At 37.7% G+C, this 20,702-nt stretch overlaps 2 protein-coding genes across 2 annotated transcripts in view; both read left to right on the top strand.

The window, feature by feature from the left end:
- Positions 1 to 11,270, top strand: part of insra (insulin receptor a) — a 67,876-nt gene extending 56,606 nt beyond the window's left edge. The window contains exons 14-21 of the mRNA XM_016280491.1: positions 756 to 855; positions 2,168 to 2,235; positions 2,461 to 2,690; positions 3,038 to 3,148; positions 6,118 to 6,277; positions 7,293 to 7,422; positions 7,534 to 7,668; positions 9,855 to 11,270. Of these exons, the coding sequence (XP_016135977.1) occupies positions 756 to 855; positions 2,168 to 2,235; positions 2,461 to 2,690; positions 3,038 to 3,148; positions 6,118 to 6,277; positions 7,293 to 7,422; positions 7,534 to 7,668; positions 9,855 to 10,209 (1,289 nt within the window). The 3' untranslated portion in view covers positions 10,210 to 11,270. The remainder of the gene's footprint in view (positions 1 to 755; positions 856 to 2,167; positions 2,236 to 2,460; positions 2,691 to 3,037; positions 3,149 to 6,117; positions 6,278 to 7,292; positions 7,423 to 7,533; positions 7,669 to 9,854) is intronic.
- Positions 11,271 to 17,185: 5,915 nt separating this feature from the next.
- The window catches only part of arhgef18a (rho/rac guanine nucleotide exchange factor (GEF) 18a), a gene marked incomplete at its 3' end in the record, with an annotated part of 18,088 nt that continues 14,571 nt past the window's right edge, over positions 17,186 to 20,702 (top strand). Inside the window, exon 1 of the mRNA XM_016280570.1 lies at positions 17,186 to 17,334. The remainder of the gene's footprint in view (positions 17,335 to 20,702) is intronic.

Genomic DNA, 20,702 nt, shown 5'->3' with positions numbered 1-20,702 from the left:
GTTCGTGACATCACAAACCCAGATATACACATAGCTATTTCACATAGCTATGAGAAGCGTTAAACATGAACGCGCGTGCAGTTGCCAGACTGTATTAAAGCTTTAATCAGGATAAAACTGTATATTATAAACTAACATAAGCAGTAGCATTTACAAATAACAGCGTATCTAAACGTATGCGACAACAACAAACAAAAAACATAGGCCTACCATTAAAAGCCATGCTTGCACAGGTTCTGCACAATCCTCTTCAATAATATCCTCTGCTTCTCAATCGGGCTCAAACTGATAAGGGATATTAACAATGCCGATGTTTACAATACAACCGGAGCACATGCCGCCGAGGTGAGGGGCGGGACGCTTAGACGCGCACTAGAGGCGGTTTAGTCAATCACAACACACTGGGCTAGCTAACCAATCAAAGCCCATCGGGCTTCATAAAAGAAGGAAATGATCAGCCCGTTTCTCAGAGAAGGGACAGAGCGGTGTGGAATAAAGGTAAATTATGTGAAAAATAATGCGTTTTTTTAAACTGCACCCCATAAACACAATCAAGCCTAGAAAAAACCCAGTGAACCACCCCTTTAAGGCTTTCTATAACATATTGGTGAATTGTTATCAGTGTATGGATACTTGCTATTTTTATTTACTTTTTCTTTATTATTATTTGCTCCATTGTGTCCTGCACCTGTACCAAACTTGGTTTGGATATGCACACTTTTTCTATAGTTTTTCTATTGTGTATATATGAACAGGTATGGACCCTAACATACTGAAGATTGCGATTGGTCCTGTGATCTGTGGCGTTCTACTCTTCGTGATGGGAGTTGTGGGCTTTTTCATGTTCAAGAAAAAGTAAGTGTTTTCTCTTGTAAATATCCTTAAAGGTCCCATATTGTCAAAACTGAAATGTCCTGGCTTTTTCACGATAACTGAGATCTAGGGGCTATTTAACTACCATATAAGTTTCAAAGTCAGTCAGTCCACAGTAAAATGCACACAGCCTGCATAAAGTAGCTGTGATTTTTCACGAACCGTTGTGACTTCTGTAAAAAGTTGACGTCAGAACTACACAGTCACCGCCTTCAGTCACCACCCCGAGCACCGCCGACCGTCCCACTCTCCTTTTGCCAAACCCCCAGACAACATCGTGTCCATGCCGTTGCTGAGCAACGACAACATGGAAACATGTCGAAAAGGTTAACTTTAATAACGAAACCAGATCGGCCGACCTGTAACGTTACACTGTCACTCAAAGGATGGACGATCTGACAGGATTGTTACTATGAGGTGGATCACATCTAACATGTATAGTAAAGACAAACTCACCGTGTCTATCTAGTCATGATGATGTATTTACATTTCAATTTCAGCAGGCAACTATTTTTACAGCTACATTATTGTTCCAGCCACAATTAATCAACAATGTATATACAATTAAAAATGCTTATATATAAATCGTCAGTTTGTTGTTTTACACACATCCACACAGACATTATTTCATACACGACATAGTCGTGAGATGTAAGAAACATATATAGCAAGAAATCTGTAGACGCACCCATAACAACAAAAGACAATATTTTATTGAACCTTTTCTGATAAGAAGTGTGCGCTGCAAACGCTAGCATTTTTGACGATCGTTTCTGTCCCATCCGCTCGTTTTATAGCATTTAACCACAGCTGTCGTCGGTTTTTTGTCTAACAGTGGCAGCAGATATGCGATCAAATTTCTAATTTGAGGCTGTATTACGTCGATTCTGGCACCCAACATCACAACAAGATGATATTTTAAGCTCCTTATGTAGCCGAATCTGTGCTGCTTTGAATGGTTGAGCTAGCGCTGTGACGTCGGCTGACCCTAGTTAGCTGTGGTTGGCCTGGCTGTGCGTCACTCAGAAAACAACAGGCCAATCAGAAGAGAGGCTCATGAATATTAATTAGACAGGACAAAATCGACCTGTTCTCAGCAGAGCTCCTGAGAGAGGAGCTGTAAAAATATATTGAGATGGTTTTTGGTACTTATACCTCAAATAAATATTCTTAAGGACATCAAAACCTAAAATAAAACTCCAGAAAGGTGTATAATATGTGGCCTTTAAAACCAATGCAGGAAATGTATCTTTATGAGGTATCTGAATTTAATTTGGTGTGTTCGTCTGACCAGGCAAACAGAAGGTCCGACTGGGCGTCTTTATACCTCTCCAAATCCAGAGTATTTCAGCCCAGATGAGGGTGAGCAACTTTCCTTTCTTTTTTAGTGTGCTTAATGATATCTGACAGAAAATGCTGTGGTCGCTGCACATTTAATTTTGTTTTAATAGAACCAGAGTTGATCACATTAACAGTGTTATCGATTTAGGATGATTATCACATTTAAAATGACTTTCTCCCCTGTATGAAATCTGCTCCATCTCAATATGGCACTGTGTGTCATGCACATCTGTTGTGTTTGTGCAGTGTATGAGCCAGACGAGTGGGAGGTGCTTCGCGAAAAGATTAATTTGTTGCGAGAGTTAGGCCAGGGATCTTTCGGCATGGTGTATGAGGGCATTGGAAAGGACATAGTTAAAGGTGAGCCGCAGACCCGTGTCGCGGTGAAGACGGTTAATGAATCTGCCAGCCTCAGAGAGAGGATTGAGTTCCTCAACGAAGCTTCTGTGATGAAGGCATTCAGTTGCCACCATGTGGTAAGGCATGTCTCTATATGTCAGACTTCCTGTCCTACATGTTTTGTAGTTAGACTCAGTAGTTAGAGTAATTATAATTATTAATTATTGTAGTTAGACTGTAGTTAGAGTAATTATAGTATTATTAATATATTATTTATATTTTGAATTAGGTTTTATATTTATATTTTCAGTTTTCATTTTAGTTTAAGTTTTAGTAAGTTTATGTGCTTTTTTGTGTTCTTTTTCAGCTTTATTTTAATTATGAAAATAGTCTTTAAGACTAAGTTTAAGTTGTAGTTAACAGTAATAACACTGGTTGGACTGTGACATATTTTGATGGTAACGAACGTGATTTTGTGGGTTAGGTGAGGCTGCTGGGAGTGGTGTCTAAAGGCCAGCCAACTCTGGTGGTGATGGAGCTCATGACACATGGAGATCTAAAGAGTTTCCTACGTTCTCTAAGACCGGACTCAGAGGTAACGAGCCATAGCAGAAGAGTCACTATCGGACCTGCTACAGTTTTTAGATTTGTTTTCAGTAGCTAGACTTTTAGATTAATAAAACAGGGTTCCCACGCTTCTTGAAAGTACTTGAATTTCAGACATATGGATTCAAGGCCTGGAAAGTACTTGAAAACAAACATAGGTCCTTGAAAGTGCTTGAATTAAATTTGAAATAAATTTTGTTTATGCAGAGATTAAAGTTTTCCTTGCTACGACGGATTTCCGTCAATTGGAGAGAGAAAACTTGAAAGTACTTGAATTTCAGACATATGGATTCAAGGCCTGGAAAGTACTTGAAAACAAACATAGGTCCTTGAAAGTGCTTGAATTAAATTTGAAATAAATTTTGTTTATGCAGATATTAAAGTTTTCCTTGCTACGACGGATTTCCGTCAATTGGAGAGAAGAAATTGGGGGAAAAGAAACATGTAGCACATTGTTGTTGTTGTTCTGCCGGCACACCAAAAATCATTCCAGGCCACGGCTCCAGCTTCTCAGTGACAACATATGTGACGCCGCTCGCATCATTCACAGTCGGGTTATTAGCAGAGAACACAGAGCAGGACTTGAATTTCGGCGCGGGATTGCGGCTATTAATATCAATTCTACTCATTCCCGCAGGTTCCGTGCTTATAATGCGATGACGGAACGTATCATTTGCACGTGCTTTTGAGTCTTGAGAACTCACTCGCCCGCTCTCATTTTCTGTGCGCCCACAGATCGCGATATAAAGTTTTCCTTGCTACGACGGATTTCCGTCAATTGGAGAGAAGAAATTGGGGGAAAAGAAACATGTAGCACATTGTTGTTGTTGTTCTGCCGGCACACCAAAAATCATTCCAGGCCACGGCTCCAGCTTCTCAGTGACAACATATGTGACGCCGCTCGCATCATTCACAGTCGGGTTATTAGCAGAGAACACAGAGCAGGACTTGAATTTCGGCACGGGATTGCGGCTATTAATAACAATTCTCATTCCCGCAGGTTCCGTGCTTATAACGCGATGACGGAACGTATCATTTGCACGTGCTTTTGAGTCTTGAGAACTCACTCGCCCGCTCTCATTTTCTGTGCGCCCACAGATCGCGATAAGGAGAGTGACAGATTTGAATAATTATTAAGGGAGTTTGCCAATGTAATATTGATTCAATACAACAGTTCAGTAAACAAGTACTGCCTGATTTTGCGCCATTTCTTTAACGAAAATAGTTCCAAATATAGTAACAGCTCAGCCGCTGCGCATCTCTAAAAGCAAACACAATCTTACAGTGTGTGCATAATTATTAGGCACGTTGATATTCTGATCATATTTTTTTTCAAGCACATTTGACCAATTCCAAACCACATCAATCTTAATAACTACTATTATTTTTGTATTTAATCATATTATATTCAAGTGATATATAATTGTACATGAAGGCTGGAAATAAATTTTCCTTATTAAACTGTGCAGAATTATTAGGCAGGTTTTCTTTTACAGATGAAATGAGCCAAAAAAGAGTCAGCAAAATGCTCATTGGGTCAGCGGGGTCAGAAAAAACAGGTGGAGAAGAAAAGAGCATGTTAACTGCAAAGTAATGAATAATTAATGTGAAGAATTAAGTGTGAAACCATCAGGAACCTTTTAGTCTTCAGTGCCACTATTTTCCAGAACTGCAACCTTGAGTCTCCAGAATTACAAGGTGTCAGGTTCTCAGAGACTTTTCTTGGGTAAAAAATCCTTAAAAATGACCCCTACTTAAAAAGAATAACATTCTGAAGTGTTGTGAAATACATGAAGACTATTTTTATAGGCTTTATAGACAGATAAGTTGAGAGTGACTCTTGAAGAACCAGCACCACATCCTCTTGTACCACTGTTTGAAGAATTGATTTTCCAGAATCTGGAAGTAAGTTTTAGGAGCTAATTTTTGTCAGTCTCTGCCAGACAGACTTTTCTGGATAGGAGATGGACTAAAAATGAACTCCCAAAACGTACTGCAACATGGAGCTAAGGAAAAAATGTAGAACTTGAAAAATTGGAAAAACAGCTTAGTGAAAAGCATTTACAGTTTAAAAGCAAATAGAAAGTCCTATTTTTTTATTTCTTTATATATTTTTTTACAGATTTGCACATGTACAAGGTTTAAAATGCTTATAAAATATTTTTAAAAAATACTGACGTTTTGAGCAGCTGCATGTTTGAGCTGCATTCCTAGGTCAAAGATGAAAAAATCTAATTTACAATAAAAAGTAATTTACAAAATTATTTTGACTTGAGTTTATTTATTAATGAGTAACGTATCTTTTGAGTAAATGTGCAAATTTTTTAATGTGAACAGGTTTTACCATGTTATTACAACATTTAACCACTTTTTATGAATTTAAAAATTGAGAAAGTCTTTCAAATTTAAATCTTGTAGAAGTACTACAGCAAAAATCAGATTGATGCATATTTTAGAAATTGAATTTTATCACCAGTACTGACTTCAATGGATTTCATTAAATTCCTTTGAACACAACTGCTCAAAACAGTCTAAATTGAACATTTGGGCGGCGTTATGCAAATCTTCCCACATAGTGATGTAGATATGTGGGGGCGTGTTAGAACGAGCCGTTTTAGGTAGGCGTGGCTGACTCTTAACTTTTATAAAGAATATCTCTTTGGATTTGAGACTTTAGTCTTTGCAACTTTACAGATCTTCTTTATGCACCAAGAGCTTGTAACACTCCAAAGAGAAAGGAAAAATTGAAATAGCATCATATATGACCCCTTTAAGTACTGTAAGGTCTTTCATGACACTACATATTCTGGGGTGTGAATTTGATAGGTGCTTGATATAAAATAAATGGTGCTTTAAAAAGTCCTTGAAAGTCCTTGAATCTGGTGTTCATGAAAGAGTGGGAACCCTGATAAAGCAGTGTTTAAATAATGGATTTTTGTTTTCTCTGCTGTTTGACAGAATAATCCAGGTCGGCCTCCTCCAACGCTGAAAGAGATTATTCAGATGGCCGCAGAGATAGCAGATGGTATGGCTTACCTCAACGCCAAGAAGTTTGTGCACCGAGACCTTGCTGCCAGGAACTGCATGGTGGCTGAAGACTTGACTGTAAAAATTGGAGGTACAATACCAATCATAGGGGTAACTTTATGTAAGTTTTAAGAGCTCCAGCCTCTAAATTTCTTATGCAGAGCTCTGAACGATCCAAGGTACTGACATAACGTACACTGGTTCGAAGTATGGTAGTAGGTACTATATTGTATGAAGAATAAACCAAACAATAATTGCTAAATAGAAAAATATATAATATATAAATATTAGATAATTAGAAATGCTCTCTTGATAACAAACTGAAAATAAAATGTTAAAGCTATATAGAAATATAAAAAGCTAATAAAATGACAAACAAAATTAAAATGAAAACTGAAAATCTAAAAAGTTTTTTTCTAAAAATGTATTGTAAAAATTTATTTCTGTAGCTTAATATTTTACATTAAGGAAAAAACATTACACACAATAACCAATATCTTGTACTATTGTATCAAGTCACCTTTATTTATATAGCACTTTATACAATACAGATTGTGTCAAAGCAGCTTTACAGTGTTAGGATAATAATGTTTCAATGATGCAAACAAAATTCAATTCTGCTGTTCTAAAGCAGCTCTTAAAAGAGGACAACAATAAACAGTCAACACAATCAACAAAATGCAGACACTCTGAACTGATTCATTGTGTCCCTCAATTATGATTCCTGTGTAAATACCTTGTTAAAATGTGTATTTTCATGATGGGTGATGCTTCAATGCTTGAATGAACATTTTGAAGGCAAAAATAGTACAATGAATGTTAGGTGTGCGTCAGGGAGCGTCATCAGTGGAGCTGATGGTTTCATGTGAATGAAAAACCACAGTGTATAATTATGTCCTTTTATGATAACTGATTCTTTGTCTGGGTGGAACTAGTCTTGGGTCTAGTTCAAAATGAGCTGCTGAATACAAGATCATAATGATAAAGGAGGGACAAGTATTGAAGCACAGGATGTGCTGTAATATATCTCGTATATTGAATTGTGTCATCTATTATTGTAAGAGCTTTCTAATGATGTTATTTTGTCTTGTGTTCTCTGCTGTCAGATTTTGGCATGACGAGAGACATTTATGAGACGGATTACTACAGAAAGGGTGGGAAGGGCCTGCTTCCTGTGAGATGGATGGCCCCTGAGTCACTGAAGGATGGAGTTTTCACAGCTCACTCAGACTGCTGGTGAACTGACAGTGCACACACACAAACGTCCATACAAAGACATGCATTATTGTTGTAGGACAATGTTTAGCATATGTTTAATCACTCATGACCCATCCTGTGCTTGTCCAGGTCATTTGGTGTGGTGTTATGGGAGATCAGTACTCTGGCTGAGCAGCCATACCAGGGGCTGTCCAACGAACAGGTCCTTAAGTTTGTGATGGAGGGAGGATATCTGGACAGACCAGACAACTGTGCAGACAGATTGTGAGTACATTATTGACATTTTTTTTCTGCTGACCAGTCATACAAGTAGTTAAAATTTACTACTTGCCCTGTCAACATTTTCACTGATGCACGAAAGAATAATAATAAAAAAAATTTATTTGGCAATATATTTTAATTTTTGCGAGAATTATTTCAATTTTTTTGTCAGTGCCAATAGGCTCGTGGGCAGCGTGGCGACGTATAGTGCCATTGCGCTTCGGGCATCCCAAGTTCAAGTCCCAGCTCGTGGACCTTTCCCGATCCCATCTCCCCTCTCTCTCTCCCACTTCGCTTCCTGTCAACTAACTCTCCTATCATAAAGGCAAAAAATGCCAAAAAAAAGAGAGATTTATTTATATTTCTCAAGAACATTTTCTTTATAATTTTGTTGTTTAAATTTAATTAATTTATTTTGCTTTCTTATCAAAAAGAGAATATTTGCAAGAAGCTGGAAATTATAGCTATATATAAATAATAGCTAACTATTCAGTAGTCAACATTTGAAGTGGATCAAAAAAGTTAATCAAAGCTGTCCTAAAACGAGAACGCATTTTGGTTTTAGGATAACTTTGATGAAAGGTTTTGATCCACTTCAGAAGTTGACTACTGTAGCTGTTGTTAGTAACAAAATCTGTTAAGTTGTTAAGACCTTCTTTTTTTTTTCTTTTTTTTTTATATATATATATTATTTTTAAGATTACTTTTAACCTAAGTCATCACATTGATTTCAGTAGGATAATCTTTTTTATATAAAAATATTGATGCAAAAATATATTGATATTAGGGCTGTCAAATTTAACAGGTTAATGCGTTAACGCAAACTCATTTTAACGGCACTAATTTTATTAACGCGCGATAAACACAGCGTGCATGTTCTGTTTGACCCATTGCCTAGCCTGTAGTGGAAGAAATGGAGATGCAAAGTGTTGCCAACTTGGCGACTTTTTTCAAAAATGCGCCTAGCAACAATACATAATTGGACAAACCTTATTTAGTTTCTGAGACTCGCCGGTAGTGCCGCACGAGCGCGAGGTCTCTCTTTCCCAGCGAGCACACCCCTCTCTGCGTCTGCTCAATTCAGCGATTGGCTGAGAGGAGCAGCGCTTTCAGTTAAAACACATATCATGTTGCTTCTCTAATTTTACATGCAAGTATAGCCGAAAACACAGCACAACTATTGTCTTTATCTTATGTGTATTTGATTTCATCAGACGACGGCTCGATTATCAGGATTTTCTGAGCAGATTAACGTCCTGGAAGGGAGAGCTGGTTATGTAGTCTTATGGGTCACGTTTCAGTCTCTATTTCATATTAATTCAATTGTCTGACAACAGAAACAGTCAAATATAACGGTGAAAACTGTTTTATTGCGAATTTGGCTGCATCAAATTACAGTATGTGGGCACAGAGAAGCAAACAAATGTATTAATAAATAATAAATTCAGAAGACGTGAGCTGCCCTGTCCTGCAAATAATGTAAACAGGCTTGTGTAAGTAAATTGCTCAGTGCAAACAAAGAGAAGAAATGGGAACCTGGTATTTCTATGTTCTTTTTTTCATGTGTCTAGTAGGCATGAACAAGTTACATGACCTTTGAAACATGTCTAGTCTTCATGCTCCGTTTAGTGTGGTTTCACTAATAATAAGCAAACATTTGCATAAAGCATCCATATTTGTCCATGCCCATGTTGATTAGAGTATTAAAAACTTGAAAAGTATTAATGTAAGGTACATTTAGAACAGATACAAATGTGCAATTAATCACAAGTTGACTCATGACAATCATGCGAATAATCGCGATTTAAATATTATAATCGATTGACAGCCCGAAGAGGGAAAAAAGTCTTTATTAACAGCATGAAATGCGTTAAACATCTGAACTGGGGTTTGTGAAGTGCAGGGGTTCATAAATTGATGAAAGGCTAATAATTAACATTTTAAATTCAAGGAAATAAAAAGAAATTAAGAATCAATGAATTATGAAAAAATTACTGCCATTTTGTCAATATTACGTAATCATGTAATCATTAAAAAATAATTGTAGACTGAGTGTTTTGGTAATATAATCTAATTACAAGTATTTAATTTTTGGAATTGGATTACATCTAATCAGTGTAATACACAGCATTTGCTTTAACCCAGCATAAGTCTTGAACTCCTATATCTCCTTTTTCCTGCTCTTTCAGGCATAACCTGATGCAGATGTGCTGGCATTACAATCCCAAAATGAGGCCCACCTTCCAGGAGATCATCGAGATGTTCCGGGAGGATCTGCATCCCTCGTTTCAGGAGGTCTCCTTCTTCTACAGTGAGGAGAACAAGCCGCCTGAAACGGAAGAGTTTGATATGGACATGGAGAACATGGAAAGCATCCCGCTGGACCCTTCCTCGTACTCTCAGAGGGAGTGCTGTCTAGACGGGGATGAGGGCTCATCCGTGGGCCTTCGGGGGAGTTATGAGGAACACGTGCCGTATACACATATGAATGGCAGCAAGAAAAACGGACGCATCTTATCCCTACCCCGATCTAACCCTTCTTAATATTATTAACCCCATCAAGCTATATTAGATTGTTTTTCATCATTTTATAGATTCACTTTTATCGAGCTCTATATCAGAAGCCCTTCGGAAAGTAATCTCAGGACATTCGTTTTCTTCTTTACTGCCTCAGTATGATGATGATGATACAGGGTGCAGTTTTGTTTTCTTGTATTTAAAAAAGATACACATCAACTGCTTTTTTTGGTCTTTTTTTTAATATTTGCCAAGTTTCAAGGACTGGTCGAATGGAACAAACTGTGAAATTAACCTCAGACAACCAGAAGGCTGCTTTAAACCTTACATATCCTCATCCACCAACAGATTCTCCCTGACTCTCTCCGGAAAAAGACGGAATCTAGAAGAAATTAAGAGAAAAAAAAGTGACCTTACTCTGTTTGTGGCCTACGTCATGACAACATGGAGTTCTGTCTCAATCTGTACACTTTGGGCTTTGGTGGCAAATTTGTTGAACTTGGGAACTGTAGGATGACATTAAGCATCCTTCCAAGAACAAACTGGATACAGGGGAAGCCTGTACAAGACACTGCTTTTCTAGCTGCTGCTCAGTATTCCAGACTACACAGAGAACGAACTGATTTTTGGACTCTTTATTTTTTTATTTATTTGCCTACCTGTGCTCTTTCTCTTATTTTTTCCCCCCTGGTGTTCACATTTACAGCTGAAGGATATTTAAACTGTTTTCAGGACTTTTGACTAAAGTTCCTCAGATTGACCAATAGTTGCTGCTTTGATATATTTTAGTGGGTATAGATGATGATAAAAGTATATATAAATATATTATTGATGTTTTTGTACATAGATGATATGTTGTCATTCGAGAGTTATTGCCGGTTGTAGAAATGTTTTTACATGTTTGTCTCGAATCTTTATTTTTTCTAATCTGAAAATCATACTAATCATCCTGGACCTCTGATCAGCCAGCAGCTCCAAGATGCACAGGAGTATCTAGACGCCTTCGGCTTCAGATGTCAAATCTTGATATCAATGGAAATAACTGCTGTAAATAAAGCAGTGATGTGCATTCAACAAGAGCGAATGGATGTTTTTCTTGTGAGAAAATGGGTGAACTTCTGAGTGGTCGCTTACGGCCCTGTTTTCAGGACGGTCCTGTCCCAGACTGTAGCTGTTCCCCGAAATGTCCCTGTTTTACAGCACATTCAAAACAGCCCGCAAATATACTGCAAAAACCCGACCAACATAGAACTGTGTAGAGACAGTTATCGGTGTCATTCAAGGTAGTGACATACTCGATTAGATTAAAGTAGTACTGATTGTATGTACAAGATAACAGGGCCTGAACAAGGTGTGAGATTGTTTTGCAAACACCATTTTAAATGTTCCCAAAATTAACTGCCACAATGCAGTAATTCCCAAACACACATCATAACTATACCACTTACGCTTTGCCGAAAGCACATACTTTATGAATACAAAATAGCAAGCCCATTTAGGGATATTTAAGATATATTTCCACAAGCACAATAACATTTGTTAAACTAGTTACAAATTATTGGATAAATGTATTTATTTAGATTAGATTAGATAAACCTTTATTTGTCCCACAATGGGGAAATTTCAGCAGGCAAGAAAAATTACAAATAAGCAAATACTAAGAAAGTCTATATAAATACAAAAGAAACTCAATTACACTATCAAACAAACAAACAAATTACACTGTTACTGACAGTTTAAATTTGTTATTGCACAATAGCACAGTTATTTATTTAAATTAATATATAATACTAAAGAGTTCCATGATATTTTGACAACTGAAATATTAAACGTTCTCTGTTTCCATTTCATAAATCTGGTCACTTTAGACTTAACCCCAGTCTATTAATTTACATCCCCATCCCTCCTTTTTTTAATTTTTAGAAACCAGCCCATATACAGAGACCTGTGTTGTTTGCACAGATCTTTTTATATGGGATTGCTTTCTCCTATTCTCCACAGCAGGCTATAGGCCTATCTCTCCTTCCAATCCTGCGCCTGTCAGGATGGCGGATGGGGCTCCTCAGCTCCCGAACTCTTGGGGCTGGCGCTGACCTTTCCCCCTCATCCCAGTCTATTAGTTCGTCCCACATGTCCCAAGACATCCAGTAGACGTTGTTGGCCCATGAGGCGGAGGCTGAGGAGCTTTCGCCTTGGTGGAGGGACATGTCACCAGCTGCTCTCAGGTCTATCTGGTGGCCTTCACTGTCCCATTCCCCACTATCCTGTCTGTCCCAGTCGCCAAGACTCTGCCAAGAGACGACATACTTTGGGCAGCTGGTTAACGTCTTCACATGAAGACACGGAACTGATGCGCTTTTTCTTGCAACGATATCCATTGCTAGCTTCGCAATATAAAAGCAGCGCAAAGCGTGTCAGACACATATCGAGAGGAGGGATTTGACCAGAGCATTGATTACACTTAATTTATATGGTTCTGTGGAATGCAGACCATATGATATTATGCAAAGTTCCATTTACAGAGTTAATCAAGTGGAACTAATTGGTAGTTCTACAGTTTTTCTATATGTGACCCTGCCTGGACCACAAAACCAGTCATAAGGGCAATTTTTTTTAAATTGAGATTTATACATCTCTGGAAGCTGGAAGCTTTCCATTGATGTATTGATTGTTGATAGGACAATATTTGTCCGAGATACAACTATTTGAAAATCTGGAATCTGAGGGTGCAAAAAAATCTAAATATTGAGAAAATCGCCTTTAAAGATGTCCAAATCAAGTGCTTAGCAATGCATGTCACCAATCAAAAATTAAGTTTTTATATATTTACGGCAGGAAATTTACAAAATATCTTAAAGGGGTCATATTATGCTTTTTCACTTTTTCAACTTTAGTTAGTCTGTAATGTTGCTGTTTGAGCATAAAAAAGATCTGCAAAGTTACAAAGCTCAAACTCCACTTCAAAAGGAGATATTTTATTTAACAGAAATCACTTTTCAAAAACTACAACGAATGACTCGTTTGGACTACAGGGCATATTTTCCGGGATTTGTGATATCACAAATATCGAGGAATGGGATGAGATGAGACCATATGCGAAAGCACCTCTAAAACCTGCCTTTTCCCCCTCATCTCTTGCTCGCTTCACTAGAGGCCACAATTTGTTGCGGATTACTTTTTTGGATATTCTCATTGTTAGATTCAGGGACACCTGCAACACGGTGAGCGTGATTTCAGCAAGTACAACATGTTCAACATCACTCCAATCAACCATGAGACCATGGATGAGACCTGGTTGAGCTGCACTAGAGAAGGCAACGAGTGTTATCACTATGCAGGAGACACTCTAGCTTTCACAAGGCAGACGAACTTAGAGTGCTTACAATCATCCAGGTTTAAATCGCGCTCAAAATGATTTGATTTTGACGCAATATTTACACTAAAGCTCGTAGGCAGCTATGGTAAGGGGCATAACATTTCCCGACCAGGCACCGAGTGCAGCCAATCACAACACACACTGGCCCAGCTAACCAATCACAGCACATTTCATATTTCAGAAGGCGGGCCTTCATTTGATACAGGAACTATTCGAGCCGTTCATGCCAGACTGAGGAGAGAGGTGTTGTAATAATGTAAAAAAATGTGAAAAATAATGTGTTTTTCGAACAAACTAGTATGAAAGCCTGTTCTAGTACACCCCAAAAACAAAATCAAGACTTTGTAAAAGAGCATAATAGGACCCCTTTAATGGAACATGATCTTTACTTAATATCCTAATGATTTTTGGCAAAAAAGAAAAATCGATCATGTTGACCCATACACTGTATTGTTGGCTATATACCCGTGCTACTTGTGACTGGTTTTGTGGTCCAGGATCACATATAGCCTACTTGACCTAAAGTAACGTTAACTACAGAGATTTTGCTGCCACCTGCTATGTAACATGGTCCACTGTAAAAGCTGAAACCTCGTATTAATGCTAAATTACGGAATTGGATGATGAATTAGCAGGCTCTCTCTCTCTCTCTATGTAACATAGGCCTATAATACCATTTTATAGCCTGCTATAATATTACACAAACTAGACTACACTTGACAAAACTGTGAGAGTAACCGGCACGCACAAACACTGTCTATTATGTATATCGCGATACATATTGATATTGAATTATTGTCCAGCCCTATATGTTAGTAATCTTTTGTGTTTCAGCTATATTTGTTTCCAGTCTTATTTGCTATATTTCTATTTCTTTCTATTTTCTCACCCTTTCTCCCAATCTTGAAAACGCTAGTAGTTCATCTAGCTTAGCTGAAATTTGAAGTTCAATGTAGCAACGAGAATTTAACCAACAGGAGGTATGAGCCAGGGTTATACAACCTAACTAAATACAAAACAATTCATTACTTTAAATATAATAAACGTTAACTAAAATAAAATTAATGATTAAACTTACCTTATTTCGGTTTGATGACAAGGGAACAGTTCTCATTTTCATTTAATTCAACTAAAAGAACTTAAACTGAGACTGAAATAAAAAGAACGATCTTTCACACACTCACTCACTCACTCACTCACTCACTCAGAAAAGGTATATAAATAAAGAAGGGACAAACAAAACAGGCTTTAAGTGAACAAAAGTAAGAAATATCAAAACACAGACTCAGCTATAAGTTATATACATTGTATGGCAGTGGTTAAATTTGAATTAGAAATCAAAATGAAATATATTCATAATAATAAAATAAAACGATAATAATAATGCATGTACATCATTTTGCAGAAGGGGTTTTAAGATACTATAAGTCACTAAATTATTACTCGAAAGTGTACAGAGTGATGAAGCAATTATTGTAAGTTCATTTATGAAGTGAGGAAAAGAAGGGGTGGTTTTTAAAAATCTACACTTATGATAGAGACATATTTAAAATGAAAATTAGCTTACTAAAGTGACAAAAACTAAACTGCTGCAGGTGAACACAAACCCCGCGCCTTCTGTTGCCGGCATGCCTCGAAGTGTATGGGATTACGTTTGTGCCAATTAAAATGAATGTAATTTTTCAAGAAACTTATGAAAATATAAATTGAAACTGAATAAAATGTCTTTGAAACTGAAAAAAAATTAATTGCAGGCAAAATCTTTGACTTCGTTTTTAATACACTGCATGTTTTGCTATGGTTTTCTCTTCTTTCATTCGCTGATCTGTGATGTGCTTCCAGAGTTTTCATTTACGCTTCTGAAGTTTTCGTTTGCCATTCTGACACAAATCTCTCGTGGGGGTGGGGCTAGCAGCGGTGTGTATTTATATATATTTTTATATCATTAAAATGAAATTGGAAGCCATCCACACTGGCAAGGCAACACTGTCACTGACGCCTTCACTTCCAGGTCAAGAAGCTGTCAATCAAAAACTCAGTAGCCAATGAGAACACACCGCTGCTAGCCCCGCCCCCACGAGAGATTTGTGTCAGAATGGCGAACGAAAACTTCAGAAGCGTAAATGAAAACTCTGGACGCGCATTTGTAAGTACAGATCAGCGAATGGAAGAAGAGAAACCATGCAGTGTATTAAAAACGAAGTCAAAGATTTTGCCTGCATTAAAAAAAAATTCAGTTTCAAAGACATTTTATTCAGTTTCAATTTATATTTTCATAAGTTTCTTGAAAAATTACATTCATTTTAATTGGCACAAAGGTAATCCCATAGAAGTGAGCGTGCGCGCGCGGGAGTGTGCGTGAGGAGAGCGAGCTTTACCTTCTCGTGTGTGTGTGTGTGTGTGTGTGTGTGTGTGTGTGTGTGTGTGGGTACAGGTTTATATATCCTGGGGGCGACTTAAACCCGACTACCTGGTTTATATATCCTGGTGGGGACTTAAACCTGACTACACACAGACTCATGGGGACTCGTATCACGGTGGGGACCTAAATTGTGGTCCCCACGGGTACAAATGCTTATAAATCATACAGAATTAATCTTTTTGAAAATCTAAAAATGCAGAAAGTTTCCTGTGAGGGGTAGGGTTGGTGTAGGGCAATAGAATATATGGTCTGTACAGTATAAAAACCATTACGCCTATAGAGAGTCCCCACAAGGATAGCTGGCCAGACGTGTATGTGCGTGTGCGTGTGCGTGCGTTAGTGACGGGAAGTTCGGATCATTTTACAGACTCGGACCTTTGAGTCTCGTTCAGCAAAATGAACAAATCTTTTTTCGAGTCATTTCGTTCATTTTAGCAAAGTATAATTAAAATGTTACGTGTTACTTCCCTAACGCGTCTACTACTTACACAAACGTTGATCACACTACAAACAATACAAAACTGCTATAAGAAACAGAAAAGATTAATTCATTGTTTACCTGGGTCTTCAGTTTATGGTTAGCTCACCTCACCTCTTATCTGACAAGTCTTCGGGTTTGAGTCGTTCGTTCATCACGTGACAGCCCCATACGCTTTAACCAATGCAGTCTGAGCCGGAAAGAGAATTGATTAGTTCATCTCTCAAGTCTTTCGAATCGTTCGTTCTTTTGTCACGTGACGTGACAGCATTGGATAGAGAAATTAGTTAATTTACAAGCTTCCTTACAAACGGGTGCATAGTTATTATTATTATTATCATCATCATTATTTACTCTTACAGTTACGTGATGCGTTTCTGGTCTCAAATTGTAGCTTTTTACTTCTTTCAGTTTATAAATATGTGAATTTCTGTCATTATGGTTATTTTCCATAACACTGAATGTTGTAACAAAGGTAATAAAGAGTTGGTTATTATTATTATTAATTCTCTTTCCGGCTCAGACTGCATTGGTTAAGCTTATGGGGCTGTCACGTGATGAACGAACGACTCGAAAAACCCGAAGACTCGAACCAGGTGAACTACTTGACTAAATCCAGTACAGAACCTATAGGATGTTGCGCATGCGCGACTGAACGAATCACTCCCCGAGACGACTCGTTCTTCCCGAGTCACATTAAAGAGTCGCTCAAAATCGACCCAACACTAGCGTGCGTGCGTGTGTGTGCGCTGCACTTGTTGTGTGAGCAGTGTGCCGGATGCTTAAGAAAAGAAACTGTCCTGTAAAAAAGAGAAGAGGGTAGGATACGGAATAAACGGTTCGAAGCTGAAATGATGTGATGTTTCTTTAAAAATGGTGAGTAGAAACTTTTGTAACTAAAGCTGCTAAACTTTGCGCGAGCCTCTTTGTGTTTAAAGTTTTGTCATCGAGGCCTCGTGTTCTTTAATTGACGTTGTGGTTTATAGGTTCCGAAACATGTATTTTTGTTACTAAACACTCAATTTGGTTTTGTTTAGAGATGCAGGGCGTCTTTTAAGTGCTTATTTTTTTGTTTTTGTGGCCTATCATTCATTTATCGTTGCGGTGCTCCGCAGAGGAGGAGTGTGACGTATGAGATCAGTAGCAGGGAAAGTTTCGCTGTGATTTTACTTCAGGATTAATAATGAGGCCTCTTTAATTCTGAAAGAAGCACAAACATGGCTATGTGTTATCATCAGAACATGACATGTTTATAGTGGCGAGTAGATGCGGTCAGTGAAGTTAAGTTACATGTTTTCAGATCGGTGTGATGGCTGTGTTTACACTCTGCTGTGATGAAGAATGCGTGGTTTATCTGCGACATTACATTCCTCGCATTCTGTCTCTGATTAATGACTAAATCATTCATGACTCTAGTTTCACCAGTGTTAGATCTGTAGAAGGGCTGAGTTTTTGGTTGGTTTGTGGTCCTTTCTTTTGTATTTGTAAAATGACTAAACTTGTTTTCGATACTTGTTTTTAATCAAACAGTGACTAGTATATTTTTTATATGTAATTCAGTTTCACTTGTAACCTTCCATACCTTAGAAACTAGTACTTATTCCAGTAATACATTAGAAAGCAGTTGTGGCTGTCTGTTCAAATAGACACTACTTTCTAGTAATTTTATTTCTCTAATTGTCTGGATAGTGACAGGTAACATTGTTAACAATAACCTTTTTTGAGTTTTTTTGTCTAGATGACTCTGTGGTTCAGATGTCAGCTTCTGATTTGTACGCAGTTGTTCCTTGTACCTATTAAAGTTACTTGTAAACTGTTAAGTACTAGCTCTTTTTCTTTAGCTGCTTGTAACTATTCAAGTAGTTACTAGAATATTTGTTAGGTTTTCCTAGTAGTGAATACATTGACATTGGTACCTGTTTAAGTGTATTGTATTCCAGTTGTTTATAGTAACATTTTTGACTTTATAGGGACATTTTAATGAGATACTATTATGGTTTTATTAATATAATAAAAAACTATATTTCATTTTTAATAATTAGTTAAATTTTTAGTAATGTTGTTGTATTGTCATTTTTATTTTTATTTCATATAGTTTTTTATATTTTATTTTATTTCAAGTAACATTTTTTTAAAGTTTTAGTTAACTATAACAACCCTAATTCTGACTAGGACATCTGACTAAGACGAAGGTGTATATATATATTTAAAAAAAAAAAAACTGTGAAATATACACACCCACCACCATCATCCTTCTTCAAAGTCAACTACAATTGCTGTTAAACATATTTTACTGGACTGCACTGTTTTAGTGTAAATAAACAATTATTTTATTTAGAGATGTGCTTCATTTATGTATTTTTTTAAAAGTATCAATGTATGAAAGTTTTTTTTTTAGAATCTTTTGTCTAGTATTAAGATTTAATGTCTTATGTAGTTTTTTATTAATTGTATGCTTTGGTTATTTATAAATAAATAAATAACCAATGAAATAAGAAATATTACTAGAAACTATTGGGGTGAATACTAGTGTCTCATATAAAGATATGTGTACTGTAAATCAGGAATAGATACTAACTGTTAGGATAGTTACTAGTAGACAAAAGAAGTGCTAGATGTGATGAACAAGTGCTTGTAAAATATTAACCATCATTGAAGTACAGACTGATATCTAATTGATAATTAGAAATTAAGTACCAGTAAACATACAAATAGGCACTTGTTAGTTTAAAGGAATAAGCCTTCAGCATTCAGTTATGCTTATATGAAACTTATACTTGCATATATAATTTGCAACGTTCTGCTACCCCTTTATTCATCCATTATTCCTCTAATAAAGTCAGTCCCTTTACTCTGATCAAGAGCTCACCACATTCAGCAGGAATCTCACAAAACTTTGTCTTAGATTAGCATTAAAGGTCATCGTCTTTAAAGGTTATGGGTAATCTTTAGCTTATCTGTTTTTTTGCGAGAAACAGGGAGGCTTTCTGTATTCTATCTGGCCTGTTGATATGTGAGGGGGGAGGTTGGCTTCATGGTCAGAAGCGATTCGCAAGCCAGGTGTTTTCCACACAGTAACAGAACTAGTAAATCAGTTACAGCATGAGTAAACACAAAAACTCACATTTTGCAGCTGCTGCATCCTCTGATCACACCTGTGCAAACCCAGTTAATATTAATGTAGCCTAACCAATGCCCTCCCTTGATGTAGTGTTACAGTTCAGAATGGGAGTTTTTAGTTACATGTAAACAATTTTTACTTAGTAAAAAACAAAGATGGTGGAAGAGTCAAATTTCATGACTTATGCTCGGTGTAAAGTAAGGAGGGCGTTCGTTGTTCTACCCAGACTGGGGCAGCCTGCTTTTCTCGTTTGACCGATAAGCATAAACCTTAGCTGCATTTTGAGTGGCTATATTCATCTCCATCCAGCAGATGATTCAAGAGGTGCAGCCTGCAGCAGTTGACAACAAGTTGTCATTCAGCGTGAACGGTATACTGTAATAAAACCATCTGCAGAAAACGGCATTACATGACTACTGAGGGGAGGTCTGAGTGTTATTTAAGTGTGCCTCTGCCCATGCAGTGATACTTTTTGGTCTCCCAGCAATTTGAAATGGCAAGTCAGTGCCTTTAAAGGGGTCATATGATGCAGTTTCAAGTTTTCCTTTCTCTTTGGAGTAGGGATGTAACGATTCACAGCCATATCACCCTGCAGCCCAAGACTGGTCACCCACTGAAGCTAAGCAGGGTTGAGCCTGGTCAGTACTTGGATGGGAGACCTCCTGGGAAAACTAGGTTGCTGTTGGAAGAGGTGTTAGTGAGGCCAGCAGTGGGTGCTCACCCTGCAGTCTGTGTGGGTCCTAACGCCCCAGTATAGTGACGGGGACACTATACTGTCAAAAAGCACCGTCTTTCGGATGAGATGTTAAACCGAGGTCCTGACTCTCTGTGGTCATTAAAAATCCCTTGGCACTTCTCGTAAAGAGTAGGGGTGTAACCCCAGTGCCTAGCCAAATTGCCCTCCGGCCTTTGTCAATCATGGCTTCCTAATAATCCCCACCCACTTGATTGGCTCTATGACTCTCTCTCCTCTCCACCTGTAGCTGGTGTGTGTGGTGAGCGCACTGGCGCTGTTGTACTGTGACTGCCATCGCATCATCCAGGTGGATGCTGCTCACTGGTGGTGGTTGAGGAGAGACCCCCCCACATGATTGTAAAAAGCGCTTTGGGTGTACAACAATAC

This window comes from Sinocyclocheilus grahami, unplaced genomic scaffold, assembly GCF_001515645.1.
Source record: "Sinocyclocheilus grahami isolate Dianchi unplaced genomic scaffold, SAMN03320097.WGS_v1.1 scaffold141.1, whole genome shotgun sequence".
NCBI classification, from domain to species: domain Eukaryota; kingdom Metazoa; phylum Chordata; class Actinopteri; order Cypriniformes; family Cyprinidae; genus Sinocyclocheilus; species Sinocyclocheilus grahami.
This window is presented reverse-complemented; position numbering and strand designations above follow the sequence as displayed.